The 20,253-nt window shown below is 44.3% G+C and overlaps 1 protein-coding gene across 1 annotated transcript in view; it reads left to right on the top strand.

The window, feature by feature from the left end:
• Positions 1–2: 2 nt before the first annotated feature.
• Positions 3–20,253, top strand: part of hook3 (hook microtubule-tethering protein 3) — a 48,636-nt gene continuing 28,385 nt past the window's right edge. The window contains exon 1 of the mRNA XM_063210978.1: positions 3–363. Coding sequence (XP_063067048.1) covers positions 307–363 — 57 coding nt within the window. The 5' untranslated portion in view covers positions 3–306. The remainder of the gene's footprint in view (positions 364–20,253) is intronic.

Below are 20,253 nucleotides of genomic sequence, written 5' to 3'. Positions count from 1 at the left end.
TTAAGGACCCCGATTGGGTTGGGGAAAAAAAGCAGAGAGGGATAAACCGGTGGGGTGGTTGTATGTGTGTTCCTGTTTTTGGGTCTTAATTATTTTATTCCCTTTTTGAAACTGAAGACCGCCACACACTTGAACGTCTAAGGGGACTGTGATTCGGTTTATTCCATTTCGCCAAAAGCGCCACAATTCGTCACGTTGTTCTGATCAAATAGATCAGTCTAGACGTCTTCGGAAATTGTCCTGTGTGGATACGTTACCAATTAGGATAAAGACAGCCCACAAGCAGTGGATTAGTCGAAAAGGACAATGAGTACTCTGGAATCTGTGGATCGAGTGGAGTTGTGTGAGAGTCTGTTGACATGGGTAAGTGTATTCAAAAGCTAGGCTACTTGGCATTTTTGTGATCGAGACGCCAGCTGCTCTGCTAACGTATGATAATAGGGTTTAGGTTGACTGTGATGGTAAGCTAACGGTAACACCAGCTAGCCACCATTCCTATTTCTCTTGAAGAATATCGTGTATGGCACACAAGTTTAACGCCTGTGTTAACATGAAACCTCATCCACACAGGGACTAATCGCATGTTCTCTCGCGTAATTATTTTACCCCCGTTTCATCGTCTCCAGCACAGCGAGATGTACTCTGCCAGCTACTTTTCAGGCAGACAGTCATGATGATCCAAGATTCACTTGTACAGCCAACATTTCCGTAATGCAACTAAAAGTAACCATCTTCCATACCGGTATGTGGACACTTACAAAGGCTTGGCCCACGGGAAAACACTGCTCGAGACAAGTAATTGCCTGCATTAAAGCCTGTAACATTCACGTCAGTAAGAAATGTTATGCAATAACAATGATGTCAGGGCTGAACCTGTGTAGTAGGTTTCTGATTGTGTCTGGCATTGGGGGTACAAGTTGGGTGTTAATGTTTGTAATTTTGGCTACAACCGCACTGTAATCAGGGGATTCTAGGATCTGACACGGGCTTTTCTTTAGTTGCACACCATTCTTTGGCTCGTGCAGTTAACAGGACATCCCTGGTGACAGCAAAAACATTGTCGCCCATATACACCGTCGATTCTCCAAACATGCCCTTTCACTCACACAAGTTTAGCGAAGCATGTATTAATAGTGACCTCGAGGTAGACGTTTGGTGTAGCTCAGCAACTTGGACCACGTCCAGTACTTTGTTGTTCTCCAGGCTTCATATTTTACTAGTTCCTTAGCACCGTCCTTTAGTCCAGTGTTTGTAGCCCTTTTTGTCTTGCCTACCCCCTAAATATTTGTTGTCATACCAAGAGTACCCCCTCATGAGTCCGAGCTCTATATCCATTCATCTCCCAATATGACTCTTGTGCTTACATTTGTTATTATTTTTTTCCGCGTGACTTATCCCTTACAGTGCAAGCGTATCCCAAGTGGTACACCTCTGGCTGGGAATCACTACTTTAGGCTGAAAGACTTACGGTGGCACTGCAGATGGACACCTTGAATATCTCATACCATTTGTACAGTTGGCCTGAAACCTCTGGTGCTAAGCAGTAGCCAAACTTTGCATTCCTCAGGGTCCGTTTAATCACATCACTCTAATCAGTGTTAACAGAGAGGTCACCACAGAACTAATTCCCAGACTCAGACAGTTAACTGAGTTTATGCTTCTCTTAGTCGGGGCCAGTTTGATGTTATTAATGTCCGTCAAACTCCTACTAGTCAGCATGTGGTGTTAGACATAGGTTTGTACTGTGGAGACAAAAGCACAACATGGTGGAGACTGAGAGAGGGGGTGATGATGAGTATTTATACAGCACACACTGAAACATGATCGCGAAAGCTAGCCAGGAAGGGCAGCATGCACTGCGGTGATGTAATCAAAACAAAACGCTGCGCAAGAGGGGGGATTGAAAGGGGACCCTGCCTGAGTGAACATAGAGCAATAGTTAGATATAGGTACCAGTGACGGACAGCAGCATGGCCTTGGCTGGATAGAAAGGGACAGTCAACAAGCGTTGTGTTGGGAAAAGAGCCCCAGGACTGCACTTAGGATCACTTTGTGTGTCTGTCTGTCTCACTGGCTTTTCTGTTTACACCCTTCATGCGCGCACTTTGCCTTCCATCTCCTTAACGTCTTGTCCCCATAGCCAAAAGGCAAAATATGTAGACTGTGAGTGTGCACAAAGCAGGATGGACTCTTTTCTCTGGATGGACAAGTGAAGGAAAACAGACATTGTACAACAGAAGACGATACTGCTTGCCTCCAGTCAGACATGTGCACGAGGAGGCAATGGGATGGGAGCTTAGGGAATGGATGATGGTTGTGCTGTCAGGGCGTATTCTGTGGTCTCAGTGAAAGGCAAGGGACATAGAAATCCCGCTGAAGACTTGCTGATTCATACCTTGAAATGTCAAAGGCAGCACAGTCTGGCATTATAAGGTGGTTAAGGGTGAATGTGGAGATGATGAGTGGTGGTCAGTAGATTCTCTCTCTCTCTCTCTATCTCTCTCTTTATCTCTCTCTCTCTCTCTCTCTCTCTCTCTCTCTCTCTCACACACACATTCTGGCTACACACCAAATTCTCCGTGCTACTCTCATGAGAACACATCTAATTTTTTCATGCATCCTTTGTTGCACAACATGCGTTGACACATCTTAAACAATCTAATCTTCTGCTGTTTCAAGCTTTTACAAGGGGGCCTGTGGGAGAGCCGTACAGGTGTGATGGTGGCTAATTAAAACTCAAGTGGCCTCTCTGTGGGTGTTTTCAGACCGGTTGGATGAGTTAGAGCTTTTTTGCTTTTCATCGCTGAAGAGAGGGACACAGATATGAACAGTCCTTATGGGCGCCTTTTGATGATGTAATGATAGTGGAGCAATGCTGTTTTCCTGTCATAGTTCTTGCAACGGAACAGAAAGTAGGCCAAGAGGTATATCATGCATTTGTTTGGTACGCGTGATGGCATGTTTCTCTTTTCCATGGTACAGGACCTAAGTGAACTTGACACGAACTGTGGAGGCCGTGTGGTGGTGACTCATGTCTAGGCCTTGCATTTCCTCTCTGAGATGTTTGTCTGTTCTTCTCTGAGCTAAATGTTTCTCATTCCCTCCCCATAAATAGGCAGCAGCCCTGGTGCCCACTCACTCCAGTCGCCCGGTTCTCAGCCCCCTCAGTTCTCTCGGTCATCTGCTTGTGTGTCTGTGGCTTCCGTTGATGGGCTATCGCTCACTGTCCAGTCCACACAGACCCGTCCAGCTGGCTAGTAGGCCTGAGCATATGGCCACAGCTAATAGACCTTCACTGGGACCTCCATTTGGTCATCATGCAACATGCTTTGGCTTCAGGCCGCGTCACTGCCCGCAGGGACTGGGGTAGGATGGTCAGATCAATCCAAACCCACCATATCATATTTGTCCTCGTCCATCTGCCACTCAGAAAATGGAGGGAAAAAATTAGACAGAGCTCTTGTTTTACATTGGTGTCGTTTTCAGCGTCCCAGAGGAGTTATGGGTTGGTTATCTCGAACTTGGCCGGGCTTCTGTGACTTGGCCTGGCTGTGTGTCAGCGCCAGATTGCCCATAAATGTTGCAGGGATGGATCTGACCGACCACACAGAGGTAGATTGTATGCTGCAGATCTCTTATGCTGTGGCTTGGTTGTTGAAAACCATGGTTCTCCATTCTGGTCAGACATTTAAAAAAATTGACTTGTCGTGATTGCTGAGCTGTTTGAAATTGATATAATGCAAGACTGAAACATGGCAACAACTTGCTGAGTTTTTTATGGCTGTTTTAATCAGGGTTATTGTGCATAGAGATCAGCCGTTATGGACCTTGCCGGCCCTTCTGACCTCTCCAGTGGCCCTTGGCCACAGCTTGACTGGCCGTTGTGTCATCAACAGTGTCTGCCTTGTTTGGCTCAAAGAAAAGAACTGGCTGGCAAGCTCTAGCCAGAGGCCACCACTATACAGTTGGCCCGCCGAACACGCTCAGTGGCGGCAGAGAGCCAGAATAAGGGAGACTGCCATTCAGAGGGTTTAGCCTCATGGAGCCCATCCTGCCAAGACAGAAGGTGAACAGCACCAAATGCATTATTGATTGTCTTTAAAAACTTGAACCCACTAGTGATGCATTTGCAATTATTCTTAGTAAGCCAACCAGCCTCTGCCCAAGTTTTTATGCTGTTTGACGCTTAATCAGTTGGCCTTTAGGTTGACAGGCCTTTTATTTTGTTTGCCTCATGGCCAGCTACATGGTACCAATTCTGCCAAGACTGAAGGTAAACAGAATGGAATGGAACTCGTATTTGGAACACATCAGTGATGCTGTTAAGATCTTCATATGGATTGGAAGGCTTACAGGCATCTCCGATTTTTGTATGCTTAACAGCCTTTCAGGTTGACCGGCCTTTGTTTTGTTTCTGCAGGTGTCTTTGCCAGTTGCTATTCTCATCCCTGGAGCTAATTTCTGCCCCAGAGGAGGTTGTGTTGCTAAGGTTGTCGTTACCATTGTGACAAATGCATGGACTGACTCCCTTCATGGTCTAGTGGGACGCGAAGACGGCGATGACATCGCTTCTCTCTACAGCTGGAAATAATGCGGTCTGCTTGCATTCCACACATAGTTCTAGCTGCAAGCAGCGCTGAGGGAATGAGAATCTCACCATGCATCGCAGACCTTTCCAGCTAACGTGTGTCCACAGCAGAGCTAACCTCAGGAGCTAACAACTCCACCAAGCATTGTTGGCCACACACTGACTGAGGTAGTGAATGATGTGTCTCAACCTTAACCATCCAGCTACTTTCACACAAAGATAAGAAGTGTGAGCTAAGATGAAGACAAAAAACAGCATTATGTCAGTTTATATGAGCATCCCAAATCCGGAGTTTTAAGCCATTTACGCAGACATGTGCTGTATTTTTGGTGCTGTATTTTTGGTGTTTCCACAGTGCTGGCCAGTGTAACCCCTCCCTAACTCTCCCCATGTGCTTCCTCACATTCACCAGAGATTATGGGTGGTGACTTCCTTTGTTGCATCATGAAGTGAAGAGATCATTTTAAGCAATGAGGCCTGTGTTCACTTTCAGTTTTTTGAGAGCTTTCTTTTCGACTTGGGTTACGTTTGTTTTGTGTGTTTGCGGCTATCTTGGTTCAAATGCTCTGACGTACTAGGTGTTGGGAAGTAGGCCCAAGTCTCAGGCTATTTAGGTGTTATTTTTGGGAGGGGGCCACCACGCCCATGACATAACGGCACGTTCAAGGCTAATGTGTGCCAGCAGGGAGCTGAGGGGATCCTGGCTAAATCCTCAAGAGTCTCGGCAGCTTTGTGGGATTATTTGTTCGGTGCTATAATCTCCCTACACTGTCAACTTCATGCCCTGGTCTTGACTAAGGTCCTGTTTTGAACATACTGGTATTGCCCCGGGCACTGAAGAGCCTCGTCATTTAGGGTTCCTCTACTCCCAGATGTGTCATTGTTCCATATGCTCAGTGTGCATCGACTAGCCTAATGATATGTTACCTGCACTGTAATTTTGTGGCAGACTGGAACAGTCTGCTTAGCCTACCTCTGAACAATATAACATTGTTTGAAGTTTGGGTACTATGCATACTTTTGCATAAGATCTTATGCAGACACATCTTATCACATCTTATCTAACCTTTGATTTATGGACGTCTATTCCTATCCTGGACAAACAATTACGGATTTACCCCTTGACCCATGCTTAACCCCATTTTACACATGGCCCAGACACATGTAAGGCTACCACTGCACGAGTTGGGTGTTTGGTTGGAGGCTCTCTCTTCCAGGGATAGACTGAGGGCCTCTTGTTCTTCTGGTATTTCAGGAGAGGCTCCACAGGGGCTACTGAACAGGCCTTCAGCTGAGCTGAGCTGCTACTCCTGTCCTCAGCAGCAGCCAGACTCCCTGTCACTCACCGGGGCTAGTGTTTCTCAACCAGCATGTGAGGGCTAAATTTAAAGCTGTGGCAATTCGGTCACCAACCCTTGATGGCCTCTGCACTGCAAGAGCGTAACGGACCACGCTGGTGGCATGGCTGACTTCCTGACTGGGCCGATTGATATTGAAACCAGTTCAACAAGCCAACAAGCTAATTACATGTGATCATGTAACCCCCTATCAAACATAACAGACTCATTACTCTTGGTTTGGATTTACAGATAAGATGAGATTAGAACACGAAGACAGGCATTTTACATTGAGTGTGTGTGAACAGTATGCCTTATAATTATAAACCTTGCTGGTAGAAGCCACTTGATTTTCCATGTGAAAGAGATGCAGATCTTTTTAGCATTCAGATTAGAGCAGTGCAGTGCTTGATGTTATGAAGTGCCCATTATGGTGAAGTGCCAGCAGTGGGGGCCCACTGAGACTGCAGTCAAGCATTCTAATGGCTTCCATTGGAGTTGCGCTGGAGAATGCAGAGAATGGGCGGCAACAGCTGCACTGTTTATGCATTCATAATGTACAAGCTTTTGCATGATCACGGATCAAAGCTGATTAATTGGAGGCCTCTCGAGGTCACAACAGTTTACTCCTTACAGCAGATTCCTACTCTACACACCAGAGATTAATGTGACTATAGTAAGCACCCACACACTCACACACATTCTCTCTCTCATCCTCTCAAACATGCAGACATGAACGTACACCCATTCACATATTCAGCCACACACACACACACACACACACACACACACACACACGCACACACTCATTTATTATTTTCCTGCTCGCACACAGACACACACAACCATACCTTCCTTCCATCATGATTATGTTCCTTTACTCTACTCTGCTGCCTGCTGCCACACACTACAATGAAGCTGTCCAGTCTAGCTGCCCCAGGACACCCCACCGCATTGATTTTCGCCTCAGCTGAGTACGCAGCATGAATGGGAAAACGGTGTGTGTTTGCAGACTGTGACAACTCTGCCCTAAGTGGAAAGCCAGTGAGTGCTGGACTACACCGTCCAAAAGGCCCAGCTAGTTTGTCAATACGGTCGCTCATGGTTGTAAATGCAGTGAGCTGGGCCATAGATCTACCCCAGTAGCAGCAGCAGCAGCAGGAGCAGGAGCCAGCATCTGTCTGAAGCGTGAAATGAAATGGAGCAATGTGGAGATGGAGGAGTGAAAGTAGAGCAGACTGGGGGAGGGGGGCTCCCGTGGTTATGGGGGTTGCAACAGCGAGGAAGAGGGGGATTCCCCCAGCTGCATCCAGAGGCAGCCAGGCAACTCTAATGAATCTGACACACACTCATACATGTCAACGGCGCGAAGCCAATTTTTGTCAATTTTTTACGTTTTTTTTTTTTTTGCTAAATAGGAGAACGTTCACATTTGAAAATGAATTTGAAGACCATAATAAATAATCTTTCATTTTAAAATGCATAAATTTTGTGTGTTTTGAGTTGTGCAGCCCTACTACCACTACATCCAACAACCATGTTAAACGGAGTTGAAATTTCCAATAAAACAAATCAGCTGGTTTGGCATAATCTTACAGTTGTTCTGTTTAACACAGATTCAAGGACTAGAACAAATGGAACATCAGCAGTGTGGAGGAGGAGGAGGAGGAGTAGGAGATTCCCTCAGCTGCTTCCAGAGGCAGCCAGGCAGCAATAATGAATCTGACACACTCATAATACACACAGACATGTAGCGCACCAAAATGCACACAACAAGACTCGGGCAAGGGCAAGCCTGCCTGCCTGTCTGGCCTGGCCTCTGATACCTGCAATTTTAATCGGCTGAAATGGGCCTTTGTGTCTGTCATCTCATCCTGTGCGAGAGGGTGGATGTGGATATAACCACAGTGCCGCAGAGCTGAAGGCTGAAACCTCAGTGTTCAGACATTACGGTATATCCTCAGACTAGTGTTTGAGGTCAATAGATCTATTTGGAAGACTGACATTTGAGTCCATGTCTGAGCATGATGCACAGCGTTGAAACATCTGTTGATTTTATACACTAGTATTATAGTGTTGAAACAAGTGTCCCAGTCATCCCTCGAAGTGGTCTTGTCTTGTAGCAACCTTGTCTTATCATCTGGATTGCTGGCGCTGGATTGGGAGTGATTTGCAAGTGATTTGCCTTCTTGTAAAATGTAAGGTCTACATACTGATTTAAACTTGACTTGGCCCTAAATGGTAGATTGGGTCATTTCACGTGAAATCAGACACTTTGGGACCCGACCGACACAGATTTCAATCATACTTGCTCTGCCTGTTTAGTAGCAAGGTAGCACTCCAGAAGTGTGAATCTGACACCAATATTAAGGGAGAAACAGACTAGCAAAGGTTTACAAATGAGGGTAGCATTCAGCCTTGATTATAACAGTCAGTGTAAGTCACAAAAATATATGTTTGTGGTGTTATTTGAAAGCTCTTTTCTGGCTCTACAAATTACACAAACAGCATGGAACACAACAACCCTCAGAATATGAATTATCATAAATTGAAAAATTAAAAATTGAATATAAAAAAAACGTATATTTTAAAATGGCCAGTTCCTTGTCTAAACATAACCTGCAATGTCATGAACAACACCTGAAATGCTGGTGTTTGGTTCTTTATTCCTTTCAGAGATAAGGGGACTCAAAAATATGGCATCTTACAAATCACCTAGTAATAATATGGTAATACCATAGTAATATCACATGACAGCATGTCTATCGGAATATGTGAAGAATGGAGATGGTCCATGAGGATGCAGGAAGTTCAGTTTCACCTCTCTAGTGCTTGGCATACATTCCTCAACACATGCTAGCCACTAGTTGCCATCATATACAGCTACAACATACCCTTTGATGCTTGAACATTTAGAAAATTCCTTTACTGAGCTTATTCTTTCAACCTTGCCTTCTCTGAATGCTAAAAGTTGTCTAGCTTCCACTGTGTCCATTGACAATGGGCAGAAGCTGTGTAGTTTTTGAGTTTTTAGAATAGGGGCCAACGAGGGTGCAGGGCCCACCGGGAAAATGCCTGTTACGCCAGATGGCCAGGCCAGTCCAGTCCTGTCCCTGACACTACTCTATTACTTCATTACAACTAATTTCAACCTTTATGTCCCATTATCTCTAAAATGAATAAAGAACCAAACACCCCATTTTCATGTGTTGTTTATGACCTCACAGGCTATGTTTAGACCGGCCATTTTAAAATATAATTTTTTTTATCAATTTTTAATTTTTCAATGTATCATAATTCATATTCAGAAGGTTGTTGTATTCCATGCTGTGTGGGTAATTTGTAGAGCCAGAAAAAAGCTTTCAAATAACACCTCAGACATCTTTTTGTGACTTACATTAACTGATAATCAAGACTGAATGCATAGTGTCCTACCCTCATACAGTATGTAAACCTTTGCTAGTCTGTTTCTCCCTTAATATTGCTGTCAGATTCACACAAATGCATTTCTGGGGTGCTACCTTGCTACAAGCACAGCAAGTATGATTGAAATCTGGATCGGTCGGGTCCCAAACTGTCTGATTTCACGTGAAATGACCCCATTGTAGAGTGTTTCCACTCCTTCGAGCACTCAAAGCACTCCACAATAAGCTTACATGCCTCACATTCCCACATTCCTTCACATTCCCACCCTGGTGGCCATGGCTTCTACGCAACGTACCACCATGCCACCAGGAGTAATTTGGGATCAATTATCTTGCTCAAGAACACATTGATGAGCATCAGGCGGAACGGGGCCTGAACTTGCAACCATCTGGTTGCAGAACAGGCTCCTGTACCAACTGAACCACCACCGCCGTAGGCCTAATGTCAACAAACTAACCAGACTGTAAAAGATGATAAGTAAATGCCTTGTTTTCAGACAGCATTTAGTCAGCAGCAGGCCTAGGAGACGGGGATGGGTGGTTGGTTTGCTATCCTTTCACTAGGCTGACGTGGCCACTAGTGACTCATGTGCCTGAAACAGAGCCCTGTTGTGGTGGCAAGACGCTGGAGCAGCGCTGTCCCCTCCGCCCTCCCTGTGCTGCTGACGTGAGGCATAACATAGCCCTGCTATCCCAGCACACTTCCCTCAGAGACATACCTCCTTTGTGTGCCCTGTGCTGGAGGAGGCCGTGTGTCATAGTGTGTGTCCTGTCTGTCTGATGTGGACTGCCTGCCCATGTGGTTTGTGTGCTGCTGTGCTCACTTTAAGAGATAAATGGCCTCTGACGCTGTAAAGGACCCTGGGAATTAACCCCCCTGGTGCAGTCTTTAGGCCTGAGGTCCATTCCCACAGCGAGAAACATCCATCGGGACTTTTCCATCCCATGGACCTGTCCACTGCCTCTGCCTCAGCACTCTGTTGTGCTGAACACACACAGGTGACTGGTGCTCACAAAAGGCAGCATACCTGTCCAAAACACCCCGCTCCCACCCCCTGAGAATGCAACATGTTTGTTTTCGGGTGAAAAAGGGATGCCTTGTTTGAAGCATATTTGTGCCGTTGTGTTTTTGTTGTTGGTTTGTTTTGTTGTGTGTTTTTGTTTTTGGTGCTGCGGCTAGTCAGCAGTGGAAGTGTCCTGAACGGTCCGATTTTCTGGCTGTCATAATAACAACCATCCCTGTCCCTAACCACCACCCTCCCACTGCTCTCTCTCCCTTGCTTGTCTGTTTCCAAAACAAAGCCCCCCTCCCCTTTCTTCCTGCTTGCCCACAGCTCTGTTGCTAAGTGGGTCTGGCATAACTATGTTTTTCTGAATGTTGTGGGCGACAAAGGAAAAATGTTTGTGTAAGTTGTGGAGAAAAGACAGAAAATAGTCTAGTTTTCAAGTAAAAGCGAGTGCTGCAATGAAAGAATGTTTGAGGTATGAGGTACAAGTGAGTGAGATTGAAGGAATGTGTGTGTGTGTTGCACGTAATGTGTACAATGTGTGTGCATGAGTGAGAGCAAATCACTGAGAAGAGGCCCCATGCCTAGTATGCTGCAAGTGGAACAGCTCGTGCTAGTTACGTAAGCATAGTGGAGTGGATTGGATTGGAGAAAGAGAGAGGGAGAGAGAGAGTGTTTGGGTTCGTCCCTCTCTAGCTTGCTGGCTGGCTGGCTGCATGCCTGAACTCTTCAAGCGTCAGCCCCGGAGTCCCAGCTGCTGGCTCTGACGCTGCTAGCCAGCACAGCCCTCCCCCTCTGAGGCCCCCGCACACCATCTCACCGCCCAGCCCTCCAGCCCCAACCCTTGCCCCAGCCTCTTCACCATAGACATGTCAGGCTGTTTACTTCCCAGCATCAGCTTTCTCACTGACCAGCTCCAGCGTTACGCCCAGTCATCCAGCCCTAACCATAATCTCAGCCTTCTATCTCATAGGGTGGATTCCAATATGCAGACTTCCGTCCTCCCTTGCTCACTTGTCTGCTTGTGACCTCATGATGATGTCACTGACGACAGAAAAATGCATTTCTTGCTAAAGCACAATTCTAATGTCATTTCCTCATTTGCAATCGGGATGGTGAATCGAGAATAGTCCCCCAAAAGTTGTTGTGGTTAGGCTTACAGCAGGGAAACTTTTATTGTTTTTCTTCCCGGAGGTGGGGCGTCAGCAAAGCAAGAGGCCACAAGCACAAGTGGAGGACTGAAGTCGGCATATTGGAATGCACATACAGTCTATTCATGTCTATGTTCTAATCGCCCAGATCTCCAGCTCCATCCCCATCACCACCCACCCAGGCCTCCATCCCCAGCCTTCTCACCACCCACCACAGCTTCAGCCTTCTGACCCATATTTATGCCTCTTCTGACCACTCAAGGGTGCATTTCTCAAAACCATAGTTGCTAACAACAGTAGCTACTGTGTTGTTCACAATGCAATTTCCCATTGGCAACTACCCAAATTGCCAACTGGCTAACAACTACGCTTCCGAGAAATGCACCCCAGACTTCTCACCTCTCAGTTCCAGCTCTAGCTTTTGTTCTAGGCCTTGCACTCTCTGATAAGGCAAAGAAATGGGGGAGAGAGAAATTCTACTTGTCTTCCGTCTCGCACTAAGAAAACAAAGATGGTCATGTAGCATTTCAATGAGGAGAAAGTAGGGCATCTTTTCAGGTGAAGTGGAAAGAAAATGGGCCACTTACAGTCACACTCCTTGATTCTAATCCAACAGTTTTTTGGGCAGGTTTTCTGTTGTGTGGGAGGGGGAATAAGCTTTTTGTCAGGAATTGGGCTTTAGAATTCAGGAAAGGGCTCCAGCAGGTTTCAGTCCTTTGTGTGCACACCCGACTCCAAAAAGCAAGCGTGTTGCGCACACACACACACACACACACACACACACACACACACACACACACACACACACACACACACACACACACACACACACACACACACACACACACACACACACACACTTGCATAGAAACATACTGCACAAAACACAAAGCCAAACCAAACAAAAACAGGAAAGCAACTGGTCCAGCCAAGTGTACTGTATTGGCAGCATTTTGGCAGCATTTTCAGACTGTACCTTGTGTGAGTGCATACAAGTTCTGTTGTTGGTGGTGAAAGCGCCAAGCTGACCTACGTTCAATGGCACTTTGAGTGAGGGGGTTTTCCTCTCCGCGCAGGAGTGCAAATTGTGAAGCCACACTTCTCTTCTAGGTGACACATCTCACCTTTTGTTGCCTTTACTTTGGGAGCATCTAAACTTTAAACAAGAGCGAGGGCTGTCATTCAGACAATACAAAAAGGTGGTAATATGAAGTTGGCAAAAAGTCTGTAGTATTAAAAAGCAAAGAAAATGCTTATTTTATTTTGACGTAGAGTGTCTTGGAATCTTTTGTTTTTCATCTAAAATTTTATGCAGAACCACGACGAGCGACCCTGGCACTTTTGCAGTAGCAGCTGACTAGACCAGTGGTTTTCAAAATGGGGGGCCGGGGACCCCCGGAGGTCCGCATGGCGGTGCTAGGGGGGCCGTGCCACGTCAGGTTGGCAGGAAAAGTACAGCACAAGAAAATCCATAGCTGAATTAACCAGAAAACTAACAGAACAGAATAAACCAAAAATAAGCTATTCTCATTAAGAACAGCTTTATAATCTCTGATGTTATTTTTTATATACTGTATAGTTCAGCAATGAGTTGCAGACATACTGTGCTATGGTTGTGAAAGAGGTTGCACAGAAAAAAAATAGTGTGGCACGACCTATGTAAGGGGGGCCTTGGCTGGAGGTACAGTATATGGGTGACATTGACTGGAATATACCGGTGTGTATACACACACACACGCACACACACACAGTGTTATCCCAAACGCGCAACCATTCTTTAACATATTTGTTTCTTTATCTGTGAAAGCACACCATCCATTTTCTTTGTGCAACCGTGCAGTTTAGTTTGGTATGTTCCTCTGTTTTATTTTAAGCTGTATGTGAGGCAAATGTGGTGAGCAGAATGAGTGTTGTTGGCTCTGAATTTGTTTCCCCTTAAAGTGATAGTGTCCCATTTTTGGGAATACGCTTATTTTACACCTCCCCTTGAGTAAAATAATAGGCTCTTACCTTTCTCCTGTACTTCCAACCCTTTTCTAGTTATGGCAGTGCACATTTTACCTCCAAGCTAACAGTTAACATTGAGTCCTATGAGACCAGTTAGCCGCGAGCTGGTCTCATTGGACTCAATGTTAACTGCTAGCATGGAGGTAAAATTTGCACTGCCATAGCCAGAGAACGGTTGGAAGTATAGGAGAAAGGTGAAACCATATTACTTAACTCAAGGGGCAGAGTAAAATAAGCTTATTTCCAAAAATGGGACAGTATCACTTTAAGACGAGTTGCACTCTCCCTACTGGATATGAACTCTTTCAAGTAGGCTGTCTTGCAAAAAAAGCAGAGGAGTGTCTTTGCTCAGACGTTAAAATGGAAAATCCAGAGACTTCCGTGTGTGTGTGTGTGTGTGTGTGTGTGTGTGTGTGTGTGTGTGTGTGTGTGTGTGTGTGAGTGTGAGTGTGAGTGAAAAGGATAGACGTGTTTATCTAAATAACAGCCTTTGGGGTTGTTCCCGAACAGCACAGACTGCTATGCTTCAAGTTTGAACAGAGTTAAAGCACTGGCACGTATCAACACTCTCACACTCACACACACCAGTAGTGCGATACGTCGCCACACTTGCCCAAGACCTGGCTCAGGGAGGTTGGAACATGACGAACCAGAGGGGGTTTGCCAGCGCCTGAAACTGAGATGTGAAGGGAAGGAAAGATGGGGTAGAGAAGTTGGAGAAAATGAGTGGAACGAGAGAGTGAGTGAGAGACCAGTGCAGATGAAATGAGTGGTTGAAGTAATGAGTGGAGAAAAGATGGAGAGAGAGAGCGAGAGAGAGACGTTGCAGAGAGAAAGAGTTGAGCGAGTAACTTTTCTCCCCGATGCTCTCTGAGCAGCAGCCTACGTTCCAGCATTCCAGCAGGCTACACTGCACTGATGGAGCACGTGCTGGTTGACGTGCTGCTTGGTGGCGGTTGCTGCTGAGCTGAGCGTGAGGTTTCACTGCTTAATGTCACCACAGAGACGCAGAAGGCCACACAGCAAGGACACCTGGTCTGGAGAAGGTGCTCATTTCATTTCACCCCTCAAAAGTACCCCCCTACCGCCTCTCAAGGAGGTCTGGCAGTGACTGAGTTTATTTCCTGACAGTAGTCCATCTGCAGAAAAGTGTGTTTGTGGAAAAAGTGTGCGATTGAGATTGCAGAGCAAGAAATTAGGGCTGGGAATTGATCCAAATTTCCTGGATCGATTCGATTCCGATCCAGAAGGTCACGATCCAATTCGATCCACGATCCGATTCGATTTGATTCAATATCGATCCTCTGTATTGCTGGGTTGTCACTTTAACCCATTTATGCCTAAATTCTATAACTGGCTATAAAAACCTAAATATATCAACCTTTGATACCCACACACGCATGAAATACCTTGGTATGAGAGAAAGAAGTGGGAAACTGGCACTATTTACTTGAACAGGCTGTGTGTATTTGTGCATGTAGTCAGTCACCATGAATGTGCAAGAAAGCTGCAGGATGTGGTTGAGAAAATAGCACCTATAATCATCGGCAAAAAATCGATCCACAAAGTTGTGAATCGATATCACACTTTTCGAACGTGAATCGATATTGGATCGCGATTCGATCTTTTGAACCCAGCCCTACAAGAAATACTCAGTAACAGAGGTGTGGCTGGTTATCAAAGAGACACTGCTTTGTTTTTTTAATTTTTATTTTACATGGAGATGAGGCAGCTGATGCTGTAATAAAGTGAGTGAGTCATCAACAGGGGAGCAATGATCCCACTTGCAAAATCTGACTGACAGACCCACATGAACATCATGAAATAAACATACTTAAATGACACAATCACATTTGATTGGCTGTTTTTCGTGCCAGAATGTCCACAGTCTAAGTGAGAGAGGAAAAGTATTTTTTTATATATATATTTTTCATTCTATACAATAACTCATTTTATATTTTTAATGTTATATTTTAATCATATTTTTTTACTGTAAGTGTAGATTAAAACTAACTTACTGTTAGGGCCTCTCAATAGACACCTTGAGAACCGCCTTGAATGGCCTGCTGTCTTGTCTCGTCTTTCCATGTGAGAAGAGAGGTGAATTGGGAATGAAAGAGAGGAATCATTGATAGAAATGTAAAGAAGAAAAGCAGTGGGAAAGCGACAGAAAGACAGCAGTGGGGAGAGAGACGGGGTGAAATATAGTGAGAATGGCGAGTTGAGGGAAGGGCCAGAACAGCTGTGTTTACGCTGCACCACAGCAGGAGCTGGGGAGAGAATGAGTTGCCAGTAGAAGGCGGATGTGGTGTCTGCATACGGAGGAAATTGGAGGCTTGGCGATTAGAGGAAGCCGCTGGCCTCCCTTTAAAACACAGGAAGGCCATGCTGAAACTCAAGGGCAGACTGTTCAATGGCCAATTGCAAAGTTTGTTTTTTTTGTCTGTTGGTTTAATAAAATGTCCAATATTTTGTGCCTCGTACCACAAATTCAATCCTGAGCTTGTGTTACACACACACACACACACATTGGTGCAAGGTACCGTATTATAACATTTAAAATGAATGGTCCTTTCGCTTTCCAATGTGAAATGAACAATGTGGCAACGGTCACATGCAATCACTTAGCCGAGGCAAAGAGGGAAGTATGCAATTTGTACGTTCTGTAATTTTGCTGAAGGGCAAATGTCACCGTAGGCTTCTTTGGTTGCTCATGTTAAAGTCAAGCATATGCACGGCGTATGGGATTATGAAGTCTAGCCTCATTTTTACACAACCTCAACCCCATGGTGTGGCCATACAGTTTCCCCTTAGAGGTCAAAATTTGATCCATCTGGTGTTGTGAATGCATGTGTGAGAACTAAGGCTGTAACGATACATCCAACCCACGATTCGGTTTGTATCACGATATATGACCCACGGTTCGATATGCCCCACGATTTTACACAAAAAAAATTTGAAAAAAAATTTGAAAAAATAATAATAATAATTATATGAAAATAAATTATATATATACTTTGTAATTAATATATTTTTTGCATTTACCTGCCTGCATTAATTTTGTAGGTTTACAAGGCTGAATGATGTTGCAGATATAGGCTACCACTGCAACCTGTTCCCAGGTGTTGACATCAAAACACAACACAGAGAAATAAGGGATATTAGTTCACCAAGGGAAAAGGCTTATAAATAAGCTAAGATCATATGTTGAGAGAGAGAGCGAGAGAGAGAGAGAGAGAGAAAGAGAGAGAGGTGGGTGGTCAGGGTGTATAGTCATTGGCAGCTGTCTTACTTTATCAAACATTAGGCCTATGCCTATCCAATTAATATCCAAACATTAAAACAACACTGGCCATATATCGTCAGGAAACATGTGGGTCATTTCACGTGAAATCAGACACTTTGGGACCCGACCGACCCGGATTTCAATCATAGTTGGTGTGCCTTTTCAGTAGCAAGGTAGCACCCCAGAACTGCATTGGTTTGAATCTGACACTAATATTAAGGGAGAAACAGACTAGGAAAGGTTCACATGTGAGGGTAGGACACTATACATTCAGCCTTGAATATATCAGTCAGTGTTAGTCACAAAAAGATGCCTGTGGTGTTGTTTGAAAGCTCTTTTCTGGCTCTACATAGTACACAATCACCTTGGAATACAACTACTCTCAGAATATGAATTATGATAAATTGAAAAATTAAAAATTGAATATCTAAAAAACTCATATTTTAAAATGGCCAGTTCCTTGTCCAAACGTAGCCGGCAATGTCATGAGCAGCACCTTAAATGCTGGTGTTCGGTTTGTTATTCATTTCAGAGAGAAGTTGACTCACAAATATGGCATCATACAGACCACTTACTAATAATATGGTAATAGTAGCATCACATGACAAAACAAAAACAAAACAAAAATGGTCAGTGTCCATGGTCCCAGGTTTCAGAAACTAAGGCAGATGTCCATTTATACACACCAAATGATGATATGTGAATGTTTGAACATTCCTTCTCTGTGTACCTGTGCCATCTTCCCTTTACCGTACTTTAAAGAGATAATCAATGGCTACACTCTCATTTTGTACTCTACCAGTGCATTTGAAGCAACAGCTGTGTCTTTTGTAGATAATGTATAAGTACGTCCCGTTGCAGTTACAGGTTCCACTACCAGAAGCATATCCTGATGATCCATGACAAGTCTATCTGGTCTGAAGGGAAAAGTGAAGGATGGAGATGGCCCATGAGGATGCAGGAAGTTCAGTTTCACCTCTCCAGTGCTCGGCATACATTCCTCAGCACATGCTAGCCACCAGTTGCCATCATATACAGCTACAACATACCCTTTGATGCTTGAAAATGTAACACATTCCTTTACTGAGCTCACTCTTTCAACTCTGCCTTCTCTGAATGCTCAAAATGGCCTAACTTCCACTGTGTCCATTGACAATGGGCAGAAGCTGTGTAGTTTTTGAGTACCTGGAATAGTTCTTGCAGATTCAAACCGTTTCAACAAGTTCTCAGCTTCATGATGGTACATATCTGTTGTGGCAAACTGGCAATGGATGTTCTTGACATTATCCTTGACAAATTCAAACAGTTGGTATGGCGTTACAATCTAATTGTCAATAGGACGTTGCAGACTTCCTGCACAATATAAGAACCTTAAAATTACAACAAATTTGTGCCACCACGAGGCAGATTTTCACATACCTGCAGAGTGGCACTTTTTTGCCACATCACATGGCAAAGGTCCATGTGATGGCGTTGGAGGGACAGTTAAATGGCTTGCTGCACGAGCAAGTCTGCAACGTCCTATTGACAATTAAATTATAACGCCATACCAACTGTTTGAATTTGTCAAGGATAATGTCAAGAACATCCATTGCCAGTTTGCCACAACAGAGATGTACCATCATGAAGCTGAGAACCTGTTGAAAAGGTTTGAATCTGCAAGAACTATTCCAGGTACTCAAAAACTACACAGCTTCTGCCCATTGTCAATGGACACAGTGGAAGTTAGGCCATTTTGAGCATTCAGAGAAGGCAGAGTTGAAAGAGTGAGCTCAGTAAAGGAATGTGTTACATTTTCAAGCATCAAAGGGTATGTTGTAGCTGTATATGATGGCAACTGGTGGCTAGCATGTGCTGAGGAATGTATGCCGAGCACTGGAGAGGTGAAACTGAACTTCCTGCATCCTCATGGGCCATCTCCATCCTTCACTTTTCCCTTCAGACCAGATAGACTGTCATGGATCATCAGGATGTGCTTCTGGTAGTGGAACCTGTAACTGCAACGGGACGTACTTATACATTATCTACAAAAGACACAGCTGCTGCTTCAAATGCACTGGTAGAGTACAAAATGAGAGTGTAGCCATTGATTATCTCTTTAAAGTACGGTAAAGGGAAGATGGCACAGGTACACAGAGAAGGAATGTTCAAACATTCACATATCATCATTTGGTGTGTATAAATGGACATCTGCCTTAGTTTCTGAAACCTGGGACCATGGACACTGACCATTTTTGTTTTGTTTTTGTTTTGTCATGTGATGCTACTATGGTATTACCATATTATTAGTAAGTGGTCTGTATGATGCCATATTTGTGAGTCAACTTCTCTCTGAAATGAATAACAAACCGAACACCAGCATTTAAGGTGCTGCTCATGACATTGCCGGCTACGTTTGGACAAGGAACTGGCCATTTTAAAATATGAGTTTTTTAGATATTCAATTTTTAATTTTTCAATTTATCATAATTCATATTCTGAGAGTAGTTGTATTCCAAGGTGATTGTGTACTATGTAGAGCCAGAAAAGAGCTTTCAAACAACACCACAGGCATCTTTTTGTGACTAACACTGACTGATATATTCAAGGCTGAATGTATAGTGTCCTACCCTCACATGTGAACCTTTCCTAGTCTGTTTCTCCCTTAATATTAGTGTCAGATTCAAACCAATGCAGTTCTGGGGTGCTACCTTGCTACTGAAAAGGCACACCAAGTATGATTGAAATCCGGGTCGGTCGGGTCCCAAAGTGTCTGATTTCACGTGAAATGACCCATGTTGTATTAAGTTAGGCTACTTAAAGAAATGCAACACTTAATTTTGATTAAGTTAAATATTTCTGTAGCTTTTTTTTGACCGTGCAGCAGCGCCTGCCCGTAGCCTACAATCAAAACTCGAAATTAACCTGTTAGTTCTCACTGCTACGTAACGCGCACGTTTTTCGTTTTGTTTTGTGGTTTGACATTTTGTCAAGAGCGAGAATGAATGCAGAGGCTGAAATGGAGCATGTTTTCTCCTTATGTAGGAGGTAATTTTACAATATAGCCTAACATTAATGTGGGAAGAAATAATGCTGCCTAATATCCTGCCTATCGACCTCAACGTTCGACTTCGGGCACCTCCCTACAAGCGATTCCAGGCTGGTTTATAGGCAGGCGGAGCATCTCGTGCGCTCTCTCTCTTTCGCGCTCTCTCTCTCCGCTCCAACATCAAACTCCACTCGCAGTACACCGCGCATGCATGAGTAAAAAAAAAATATTGACACGTTTATAAAAGCCTTCTTGGTCTGTTGTTCATTTGTCCTTCACCTTCCTTGTTTTTTTTTTTTTTTTTTTTTTATTGTACAATTTTGAGCAATACAAAACATACGAACTTGAGACAGAAGACAATAATAGACAAAATAAGGTCAAATAAATTAAATAAATAATAATAGCACAGGACAAAACCGATCAC

This window comes from Engraulis encrasicolus, chromosome 11 (genome assembly GCF_034702125.1).
Source record: "Engraulis encrasicolus isolate BLACKSEA-1 chromosome 11, IST_EnEncr_1.0, whole genome shotgun sequence".
NCBI classification, from domain to species: domain Eukaryota; kingdom Metazoa; phylum Chordata; class Actinopteri; order Clupeiformes; family Engraulidae; genus Engraulis; species Engraulis encrasicolus.
The sequence above is the reverse complement of the archived record's forward strand: the minus strand, read 5'-3'. Positions and strand labels throughout refer to the sequence as shown.